The sequence below is a fragment of the Salminus brasiliensis genome, chromosome 1 (genome assembly GCF_030463535.1).
Source record: "Salminus brasiliensis chromosome 1, fSalBra1.hap2, whole genome shotgun sequence".
Taxonomy (NCBI): domain Eukaryota; kingdom Metazoa; phylum Chordata; class Actinopteri; order Characiformes; family Bryconidae; genus Salminus; species Salminus brasiliensis.
This window is the reverse complement of record NC_132878.1, coordinates 75,956,330-75,968,117: the sequence shown is the minus strand read 5'-3', so window position 1 is coordinate 75,968,117 and position 11,788 is coordinate 75,956,330. Positions and strand designations below refer to the sequence as shown.

General features: G+C 42.7%; 2 protein-coding genes across 2 annotated transcripts; one reads left to right on the top strand and one right to left on the bottom strand.

Annotated features, from left to right (window-relative positions):
* Positions 1-57: 57 nt before the first annotated feature.
* On the top strand, positions 58-3,254 carry urad (ureidoimidazoline (2-oxo-4-hydroxy-4-carboxy-5-) decarboxylase). Its single transcript, XM_072689149.1, has 3 exons — positions 58-424; positions 742-929; positions 2,810-3,254. Exons 2-3 carry the CDS (start codon positions 755-757, stop codon positions 3,163-3,165), a joined length of 531 nt encoding a protein of 176 aa, XP_072545250.1. The 5' UTR covers positions 58-424; positions 742-754; the 3' UTR covers positions 3,166-3,254.
* Positions 3,255-4,871: 1,617 nt separating this feature from the next.
* Positions 4,872-9,416, bottom strand: pdx1 (pancreatic and duodenal homeobox 1). The gene is made up of 2 exons (XM_072657748.1): positions 9,032-9,416; positions 4,872-5,191 (listed from the first exon to the last, which is right to left on the bottom strand). Exons 1-2 carry the CDS (start codon positions 9,414-9,416, stop codon positions 4,872-4,874), a joined length of 705 nt encoding a protein of 234 aa, XP_072513849.1.
* Between the last annotated feature and the right edge of the window lie 2,372 nt (positions 9,417-11,788).

Sequence of the window (11,788 nt, the reverse complement as noted above, 5' to 3'; positions counted from 1 at the left end):
TGCAAATAAAGAGATCCATAGTTTAGTGGTCAATGCCTAGACGGAGAAATGTAGTAACTTAGGGTATTCTACTAACAGTTCTTTTCTTTTCTTCAGCATTATGTGTGCAGTTATTTTTTCATATTTATTATATATGTTTATTTTTATATAAATGTATTTAATTTATATTATCCAACCATGCTATGAGCTCCCCCTCCTGGACAGCTATAAACGTGCATTTGCAGACAAGGTAAGAGATCCAGAAACAACATCTGATGTGAAAGAAGCATGTGGACTCTTTTGCGAGAATGATTCTGGTTACACGCCCTTACTTCCGCAGTTCTCACATGATGTCTCGTGCAGTTCCACCAAAGTTACGTAGTGCAGTTAGCAGGGTGCCAAGCTCAAAGTGGCAGTGATAGAGGCAAGATGTCCAATATTACAGGTCAGTTTATCATCAACTTCATTTTGAAGCTGTTATATTAAAGTGCAATTCTACACAAAGTTTTAAGCTTTAAAACTGATTATATTTTATTTTCCTAAGCAACTGTAAACATTTCTGAATATTTAAATAAACTGCCACACAGCAAATTTGGAAACATGGTGTCATACTTTCCATTGCTGAAAATGAAGTGATCCACAGTTAGCTTTAGGGGTCAGGCCTATGGACAAAAAGGTTGAAGTCTTCACTGTGGTGTTTGCACATCAATGTGCTCCAGCGGTCGTTGACCCCAGAGCTTCTTTCTGCCTTTACCACTCAAGAGACACTGACAACATGGACATCAGCACCGTGAATGCTCTCACATATGAGGAATTTCTGGACATTTTTGGCAACGTGGTTGAGAAATGTCCCATCATCCCGGCTGCAATATGGTCATACCGTCCATTCAAAGGCCTCACAGACATAGAGGCGCAAATATCAGATTTCATCGACAGTCTGCCCGACTCAGGTAGGCCTATAAAACGGACAGTTTATTGGACATACATTTAAGAGTTGAATGCTTTGTTCAGCTTAGCAAAAACACCTAATCTACAGTAAGTAGATAGTAAGTAGTACTGATTTCAGTCGTGCTTAAAGGAGTCAGAACACGGACTAGCTGCTAGCTATGCTAATATTGATTAGAGGTAGCTACAGGCATTCTGCAAATCTGCACTGTGGTCAAACGTGTGCATGTGTGTGTGTGTGTGTGTGTGTGTGTGTGTGTGTGTGTGTGTGTGTGTGTGTGTGCGCATATGATAGAGTTTTTCCAGCTTTTGTTGGAGTAACTGTCTCTACTGTCCAGGAAAAGCTTTCTACTAGATTTTGGAGGAACATTGCTGTGAGGATTTGATTGCATTCAGCAACAAGAGCATTAGTGAGGTCAGGATGTTGGATTATCACCACCCCACCTCATCCCCAACTCCCAAACTCATCACAAAGGTACTGATTTGAGCACAATCATTCCAGAGAACACAGTTTCACTGCTCCACAGCTTAATTCTGGGGGCTTTATACCCTTCTAACCCATGCCTGGGATTAGGCATGGTGCCAATAGGTTCATGCTGATCTGCTCCAGAGAGTCCTATTCTATTGGCCGTACCTCTCTACAGTGACTTGTCAAGCTGTGTGTTCATTTGTACATCTGTGTCAGCAAAGAGTTGCTGAATGCATTCATCACATTCATTAGAAGGGGTGTCCACAAACCATTAGTGTAGGGGGGTTCTGTGTGTGAGTGATTGGATGTTGGTAGAGCTACATAGCAAAATGATTTGTTATTTCTCAGTGGGAGTTTTTTATAAAAGGCAAAATCATCTTACCCTATGTTATAATCTTGTAGAATGTTTTCATTGTGCTGCTTGCTGTATTGTGTGATGGCCCAACTGAAAAAGTTATTTCCTCTTATTATGATGTCTGGCAATGTGGCCAAAGTAAGATGCTGTAATAAGCAGCATGTAGAGTAACAAATCATTTAAATGTTCTTGGTCACAATGAGGAAATGTATGTTTAGAGAAAATGGGGTTACAGAGTTTCCCAAAAAGTACATCTTTCCATTGAGTGTGGATCAGTCATGCTTTGGGCTTGTGTTGGAGCCAGATGCACAGGTCACATTTCACTGTTAGATGAAGGAATATATACCATTAAATATTATTCTCAAACCAAGCATTAGACTGTCTGTAAAAAAAAGCTGAGGATCAAAAGATGGTTGCAGAATAGCAGGGACTGCATAGTTTACTAAATATTGGTCGTATGCATGTAACTTAAACGTTTTCTGAAAAGTGCTGAAAAAGAACCTTGACAGAGCTACTCGTTTAATTGTTGGTCCATGACTGCAGTCACATGCAACAGGTACTATTCAACAGCCTTCCCTGACTATGTAAGGGTGTGATTTAGTGTAAGTTATAGCAAGTTATAGTAATATAAATAATAATAATAGTAATAATAATAATAATAATAATAATAATAATAATTATTATTATTATTATTATTATTATTAACATTTATATTATTATTAATTAAATAAATAAAACATATTATATATGTTGTCACTGGTCAGTGAAAACGTGCCTCTCAAAAACAGTGACTTTACAGGAGAAAGTTATTATTTTAAATAATAAAAGTCAATGTACAATAAGAGTTTATTCCAAGTAATTTAGAGCATTTCCATTGGTCCATTCATCCAGAATTATTACCCAGCGCAGATACAGGGTTCAAACCATGGAGAAAACTAAAAACGGACATAAATGGAGATACATGGTTTTCACTGGACAGCTGCGATATTCTCTGTCCAGCACTTAAAGTACATAACCCCCCCCCCCCCCTCTCTCTCTCTCTCTCTCTCTCTCTCTCTCAGGTAAAGAAGGGATACTCCGCTGTCATCCTGACCTCTCTCTGCCCGCTGTCTCTCTGACTCGTGACTCTGTAGACGAGCAGCGCGCGGCCGGTCTGGTCCGCATGGATTCCGGCGAGCGCGCGCTGCTACTCCGTCTGTGCGCGCGCTACCGACAGCGCTTCGGCTTCCCGTTTGTCATATGCGCGCGCGCCAACAGCACGGAGTCGATCGGGCGCGCGCTGCAGGAGAGAGTGAGCGGGGAGCGCGCGCAGGAGCGCGAGAGAGGGATAGAGGAGGTGAAGAAGATCTGCTCACTGCGCCTGCGCCAAATACTGCAGCCGAGTGCCGAGCCCGGCGCTAGCGCTAATAAACTGTGAGCGGAGGAGAGAGAGCACTGAACAGTCCTACAACAGTAACGGCCCCGTCCGGGTATTCACCTCAGTACAAGCAGCATTAATAATAAAGAAAATGAATATACACTGTGTGTCTGAGTCAAATCAGAGCCAGTTAAAGAGGAGCATGGCAGTAGGGATGAGGGTGGGGATGGATGAGGCTAAACGGCTAAAAATAGTATATTTTTCAAGCATGATTTTTTTACGACATATTGTCAGTGTCAGCTTTCAGTTATGACAACAAACGTTTTTGAAGAACAGAAAAGATTTTTATTTACAGTGTAATAATAATAATAATAATAATACATATTTTTACAGTGATATGCAAATAAGCATCGTAAGTCTTCTTTTGTATGCAGATTCACTTCTGGGCCGATAAGAACATTAAAACCTCATAAAACTGCCTATTCACTGTATCTCATAAAATCTTTACCTGTAACAACTAAAACTGTCTGTGTACATTAGTTTATAGTCTACATTTTACTATGCACTCAATTCTGTGGTCTGCTCCACACCTGCAGGCCTGTTTACCCACGTGTCAACATTATTGATCCTCTGCCAGGTTAAGGTGAGTTCAGGTGTTCTGGGTCATTGGGTGATCTGCGTTTTCTGTGACTGTTATATATAGCTAATCATTTTAGCTGCTAACTGTTACTGTGTTCTTTCTAAATGAGCTGCATATAAACATTGCATTAGTGGGGAAACTGAATGGAGGAATGGCCTAGAACAGACTACAACAAGTCCGGCTCACATGATACCTAACAAGCTGTGGTTGGTGTGGCGCAACAGATAACACCACTACCTGCCAGTGAGCTGCCACACCACGTGGGAGACTGGGGTTCGATTCCCAGTCTGGGTGACTGTGCTGTGCTACACCAATAAGAGTCCTTGGGCAAGACTCCTAACGCTACATTGGCCCACCTCTGTAATACGAGAACCTTGTAAGTCGCTCTGGTTAAGAGCGTCTGCTAAATGCCATAAATGGAAATGGAAATGTCCCATAACACCTGTAATCTTATCATATCTGTACAAATTCTTTTGGGTCACTTTCTCCCTTTTAGCTGAAAGAAAACACTCCCTGGCCACTTTATTGGAAACCTTACCTTGTAGCTCCATGCTGCTGTACAGTTAGAGCACATCTACGGATGTGCAGTAGCCTCTAGCCCTTCATCAAAGATCAGTTTCTGACCACAGAGCCGCTCTGGCCTGGACATTTTTGACCGATGGGCCCACTCTCAACTCAGCAGAGACCCTGATGTGTGTAAAAAACAAACAAACAAACAAAAAAGCACCACTGTTTCTGATACACTGCTGTGATGAACACGGTCCATCAGTCAAATGATATCTGGACAACAGCCAACAGCTGTCCACTAAAACTCATGTAAAATCAGAAACACTCTCTGACTGGAGAACAGCAGCAGTCCTGTGATCAGAAACTGACCAATGACAGACGGGCTACAGCCTGTATACACGTATGCACCGAAATAGCCCTGTAAAGTAGATGGAGCTCACAAAGTGACCAGTGAGAGAAAACAAGCCAGGAGTGTGTAATAGTGGACGGTGAGGGGCCAGTATGTGAGAATATGTAAGCTCGTGCTGCCCTCTAGTGGCCAAAGGGAAGAGTCGCAGCTTTGTCACAGTATCAGAAACGCCGTGAAGGCGCCAGTCCCTTTGCGCATGTGTGTGCGTGTTTAAGCGGGATCTCGTGGAGCTGAGGGCGCGCGGGCAGGCGTTGTTTCTTCGTCCTCGTGCTCTCCAGAGGTGATGGACGCGTCCTGCTCGGGGTCAGCGCGCCTCCGCCGCTCCTCCTCCTTCTTCCACTTCATGCGCCGGTTCTGGAACCAGATCTTAATGTGGCGCTCGGTGAGGCGCAGCGTAAGCGCGAGCTCCACGCGCCGCGGCCGCGAGATGTAGCGGTTGTACAGAAACTCCTTCTCCAGCTCCAGCAGCTGCGCGCGCGTGTACGCCGTCCGCGTGCGCTTGTTCTCCTCCACCTCCGCGGGGTACGGCCCTGCAGGGGCAACAGAGCATTAGAGGCGGGTAGTAGAATGTGTGTGGGGGCAGGAGATGAGTAGAGCATTGGCAGCAATATAGAAGATCCATAGAGCGTGTGCGGCAAGAGTATGAGGGGCCAGTAGAGCACTGCGATGTAAAATGGTACGAGGGGCAAAAATAACACTGGGGGCATGAGGGTATGGGGGAATGAGGGGACAATTGAACATAGGTGGTACTAGAGCATAAGGGGCCAATAGAGTACGGGGTGCGGTGTAGCATGGGTAGCAGTATAGGAGGGCAGTAGATCATTAGAGTATAAGGGGGCCACAAGAGCTTTAGAGGGGGCAATGGAGCATTGGGAGGCAGTATAGCAGTTATATAGGAGTACAATAGAGAATTAGAAGGAGGCAATAGAGCACAGGTGCAATAAAATACGGGGGTGCTAGAATGTACCGGGAACAGTGGAGTAGAGAAGGGGTAATAGAGCATAACGATGGCTATAGGGCACAACAGACACTATTAATAGTATTAATAGAGCACAAGGGCCACAGTCTTTGAGAGGGGTAGTTAAAATAGAACATAATAAGGGATAGTGGAACAAGGAATGTCCTCCGCATTTAACCCATCTGTGGTAATGAACACACACGCACACACACACACACTAGTGAACTAGAAGCAGAGAGTACACACACACCCAGAGCAGTGGGCAGCCAACTCCAGCGCCCGGGGAGCAGAGAGGGTAAAGGGCCTTGCTCAAGGGCCCAACAGTGGGCAGCAAACAGCTTGCCAAGCCCAGGAATCGAACCCACAACCCTGTTATTGATGGCCCGGCACTCTAACTGCTGAGCCACCACTGCCCAATGACCAGGCCAGATGGTTCAGATATTTAAGACAATGCTGCATGGATGTAAACATAAGATGAATGAATAGCTCTTGAATGTGTTCAGATGATTAAATCCATAAAAATAAATATAATAAGATTGTTATTGTTATTATACAGATGCCACCATGAGGAATTTTCAATCAGCCATAACATTAAAACCTCTCTCTTAAAAGGCCACCTGTCAAGAGGTGGATATATCAGGCGGCAAGTGAACAGTCCCTTTCTGAAGTCGATGAGTAGGAAGCAGGAAAAGTGGGCTTGTGTCAGATCATCCCCAAATTGGCAGATGTTATGGGTTGTTCCCAAGATGCTGGTATAAGTTGTTATTACCTATCTAAAGTGGCTTAAGAAACATCACAGGACACCTTCAGCGGTCTTGTGGAATTCATTCATGCCTCAAAGGTTCAAAGCCTCAATAGGCTATGTGTAGTTATAATATTTTGGCTGATCTATGTTTAAAACTGGATTTTTTATTATACATATAATAATTCCTAACATTGAGTGGGAATACAATCTTAATCAAGTTAGGAATAAAACAATATATTTTTTATTCTAATAAAAAGAATCTGATATCAAACAATGGTTTGAAACAATGCGCCTCTGTTTTGGAGGTACAGACGCAGTCAGCCGACACGCTCTCTTAGTCTTTTTCAGCTTAACCTCACCGAGTCAATGACCAAAACAAGAACAAACAGAAAATACCTGTAGCATTATTTAATTCCTCATAACTAACTGCACAGTTTGTTGGTATTGAACAACAGTCTTTCTAGGTTTTAATGAAGCTGAAAGAAGCTTCTTTTATTCAGAGGTGGCTAAAGTAGCTAAAACCACCTTCCAGTGAGAGACGCTATTTTACTCACAATAGTGGATTTCTTCCGAATGCTATAGAACCATTTGGATGTTTTGATCAACTATCTGTTTGATGTTATGAAGAACTATCTTCAAGAACCTTGCCCTGTTTATAAAGCATCTTTTAACCAGGAAAGGAACAACCCAACAAGGATAACCCTTGTTGACGAACCCTCGAAAAACTCTTTTAGGGCTGTAGAAAGCTCGTAAAACATTTTGAGAAGGGCCGTTTCATTTTGGGTCCTACATGAGGCCCCCCACTCACCTAGTCAATAATAATTAATACAAAAAAATCTCACATAAATAAGTAATATATGACATTATCTATACATCATTATTTTTCTGCCAATGTATAAAAAATAAACATACTCAGGGAGGGCCCCTACTCCCCTAGCAAAAATAGCCCTTGAGTGCTTTACAGAAACATTTTTAAAAGGTTCTACAAACCTCTACATGATTTTGTAGAGCCATTGTATTTGAAGAGCCATTTACACCTTGAAATATTTCTTGGAGAAGTGATGCTTCTGTACAGGTCCACTGGCTTTTCTAAAGCAACCCCTTTTTTTAAGAGTGTAGAGGCCCTAATGGACTGGTTATATGCCTAACCGCAAGAGTCGACCCTGGTTAAAAGAGTTAAAGACAATGCTCAGGACTAAAAACTGATCAGAACGGCAGTGAACGCCTTAGTCTTGCTACAATCCATTCTTCTCGTTTTGGTCTGAAATAAAATGCAGAAGCTTCCAAGTGAGAGGTCTGAGCAGCAGAATAAGATTAAGGGAAAATAAAAATGGAAGTGAGTAAAAAATAGATTCACTTCTGTTATCTTACAAATATTCTCAAGTAGAAGTGAAAGTACCTCTAAATATGGAAATATAAATCCATTAAAAGTGTACTTAAGGACATCAAAGTAAATAAAAATAGAACTGTTTAGAGAAAGTTTGGGACTGCTCGCTTTAGTTGTCATGCTTACTGAATCAAAAACAAAATCAATCCTCCCCACTCGCCTCCTTTTGCCCCCGGCGTATTAAACGTAGTTTGATCTTGTGGCTACGCATTGATCTTATGTGCCTGGGATGGTCTGCGGTTTAACTGCAGACAGACCTGGCTGCTGTAACAAAATTAGATGCGGTTGTTGTTGGCAAAGCTTTACCTTTAAAGAAAGAAAGGACATACACAACCACAAGAGTCAACCGAACTACAGCAGGGAATATACAACTACTGAAACGCTGCTGAAGCTCAGAGAAAGAAGAATCTGACCTACAAACAAAGATTTTTAAAAAAAAGAAAAAATGAAGAGCTAAAACTATTTATTTGAGATTTTGTGTACACAACCTGCTGAGAGTAGACATTCTATTTAGACTTTGTGTAAAGACTTTTCATTTGTCAAGTCAACGGGGATTACCCAATGTTGCTCAGAAAACACCCCATCTGTTTTTAGTTGTTAGCATTGTACCGACTTACTATTCTGTTGATTGTTTGGTTTCTAAATTTGACAGTAAACCTATGTTTTTATTTTCTTAACCCCTTAATCCGCCTATAGACCGCTGGCGGGGCCGGATGTGTTATTACTAACTAACTATACTAGAATTACTGAAAAAATATAGCCCCACCAGTTTGTACTGAAGTCTCTGTAGTAACTAAATAATACATCTTAGTGTGTAATAAGCCTTGCTGCGTTGAGGGGTTAAGCTATGAAAGTTAAAACTAAGGCTTATTTTTACACGCTAAAAGGTGTTTCATGGGTGTAAAGGTACAACCTCAATTTCTGTATCTAAGTAAGTGCATTATGCTTATGAAGGAATTGAAAAATTTAAATGATACTATGATACTATGATAGTGTACCGCACCGTGAATGGACCCAGAACTGATATTTACACCATTCAAATTTTTTTCAATTCAATTTTACTTCAATTGGTTAGAATTGAACTCTAGGCATATTACTCACTTATTAAGCAGTAACTACTATCAATTTGGTTATGAGTGTGAAAGCAATACATATGTATTATGTATGTGTGGATTTGTGGTGCGGACACTCAGATACAGACTCTTAAACTTTGAGTAGTTCAACAAACAAATAAACATGAAAACCCCAGCAGCAACTGATGGGCAAAGTACACAGCTTACCGGCCCACTGTCCTTTCCAGGCATGCGTGTGAGATTTTGTCGATTTCATCCAAGGAAACGGAAGATGGCACCTATTGCGGTCCGGACAGAGTTCCAGGGAGTCTCCGTAGCCTCCATAGGGCTGCAGGGTGGTCTGTTGGGCTTGCGCATGGTGGAGGTGCCCCATCGGTAGATCTTCTCTAGTGGCTAGGTAGGGCGAAAGATCGGGGATGTTATGCGGCTCCTGGACGGCCAGGGAAGGTGAAGTGTAGAGGGTCTGTCCCTGTCTGCCCATATAGAGGCATGGTGGGGGGCTCTGGCTGTAGTCCTCCGTGTGAGGCCTCTGGTAGGCGCAGGAATCTTTGTAGATTTGGCCGGCCGAGTAGTAGTTCTCCTCCCGATTCATTCCTGCCACTGCCTGGCCCTGCCTTTACGGACCTGTGCTCTACCTGTGCTCTGGCGCCGCTTTAGGCCCTCACAGGTGTGTCCACCCGCACCATGTGACCCTGCTTCACCTGGCCATTGGTGTCACTGTTTACACAAAAGGCTGACAGCAGTTTCTTTTCTTTTTTTTTTCTTCAGGCTTGCCCCACGGTTCACCAATAATTGAACAGGACTGGCCATGTTCAGATCAATGGCCTTAACAAACATGTCTGTTTGCCCATGACTAGCAAGACTACACCTGCAGTTGCCTCCTGCTTCTGCAAGCTGCTACGTGAGGGGTGAAATGTCTCACACTCACGTGGCAAAGGTGGTAGAAACGCTGTCAAAAATGTCCATATTACATAAAGGCAAATGTAGCACAGAAATAGACTGTTAGCGATCGATTCATGTTGTTGGAGTAATTGGCTTATCAAGACAGTGTGGATAAGGGAAAGAAATCAATGGCACAGATGGACAATAATAATGAAAGCAGGAAAGGAAGACAGCAGGCTTGGGAGAGTGAAGTCAACAGTCAAAGGCAATTATTACTGGTGTTTCAGTGTTTCTGAGAGGAGTTTTGGTTGTTGTATGCATCTTGGGTAGATGGATGCGATTACACTGCTATAAAATATGGCTCAAATGCATCTCTTAAAGTGGTTTGAGTGATCAGATTTGTATCTTAAATGAGTCTTGGGTGCGTTTACACTTGAATTTTTATGTGGATTGGCCTGAACCAGATATAATCCTGATACTCAGATAAATGAAGTGACCAGGTTTAAACAACCTTAAGGTCAAATGGGATTTTGTTTTTTTGTTTTTTGTTTTTTTAATTTACCAATTTCACATAAATTAGTTATTAGTCCTCTCACATGTAAGGGTGTGGACTGACGTGCTTCCCCTGAAGCACACGCAACTAGCTGTTGTCTCTTTTCGAATTGCTGCCGATGCAACAACACCAGGCAATGTGTGCAAGCCAGCATCACATTGAAGCGATTCTGGGGAGAAAGAGAGAACCATCTACCCACCCAGAGAGAGCATGGATAATAGTACTCTCTTGGGCTCAGGCTGCTGATGGCAGGCAGCATGACCTGGGATTTGAACTAGTGGCTGCCTTAAAAACCCACAGTTAAAAAGCTGACCGTATCATCGGGGAGATCACCGGTCTCATCCCCAGCAATGCCACAGCAATCTGTGGCTGGGAGTTGCATAGAGTATAACTAGCCTCACTCTCTTAGGGTGAGTAGGATGGCCCTCCTTATTCCCCCATGACTTTGGGTAATCCTAATCAGTGTGGGAGTCTATTGGATAATGTAACAGAATTGGTAATTAGTGTTTAGCTGCCCAGTGATGCTGTGTTAGCGTCGGTTTGAGAAGATGCATATAATGTCTTGCATCATGTGACCAAGAGGAAGCTTTACTTTTCTATTACTGATAGCCTTGACAGCACTAATAGGGGGATTGGAAATGATTCATTTAGGGGATTCTACCCTCCCCACCAAAAGAAAATATGATTAAAAAAAAAACATTACTTAATTAGTGTTTTACAATTAGAATCTGCACTTTCTGTGTGCCACCATGTTTTTATTGCTGTGTAACAGATGTATGAGGCCTAAGGTCTTGTTTGGTGTGCTGTGCATCCTCTGATCAAGCTTGGGAATTCTTTCAGAGGCAGTCTCGATCGGTAAGCACTTGTTATTGAGTGAAATTTGACTTATATACTTATATACCTATTTTTGTGTTGTTGTTTTAATACAGCATGTTCTTTACGTGAGGGCTCATGTTGTTAGTAGAGAGAAGTTGATTAAATGGAAGAAATGCACACATCCTTGATCAGTTAAAAAAGAGGTTCACTGAATTCTTTTATTTACAATGTTTATCTAACTTTCCAACAGTTGCTGCGTCAGGATACATTCATGGGTGGAGCCCGGATTGGTGAATTATATTGATACTACAAGTTCAATGGAATAAAATACAGTACGAATGGGACAAGGCTACAGGAGAAAGGGAGACAGGTCACGGGTATCTTGGCGTGAGAGTCCTAAAATGCACACATGAAATGGCCCATTTAACTCAGTCCCATGTAGGGTCTGTTATGGACACTGGCAACAATCAGAGCCCATTTCCCTCTCTAGCTGTTTCCCCAGAGCCTCCAGGTTTACCTGCCATTAGGCACGCCTGCCTCTCGCTCCATTAACCTAAAGCCCTCGTAGTTAAATAAAGCCAAGATGTTCGGCGTAAACCAATTATCAAGGAGTGCGAAGGAGAACTCAATTAGTAGTCCGCTAAGAGAGGGATGGGGGTGGTTGCACACACTCAGCACAGGGTCTGCGTGCTGAGCAATCACGTTTCACAGTC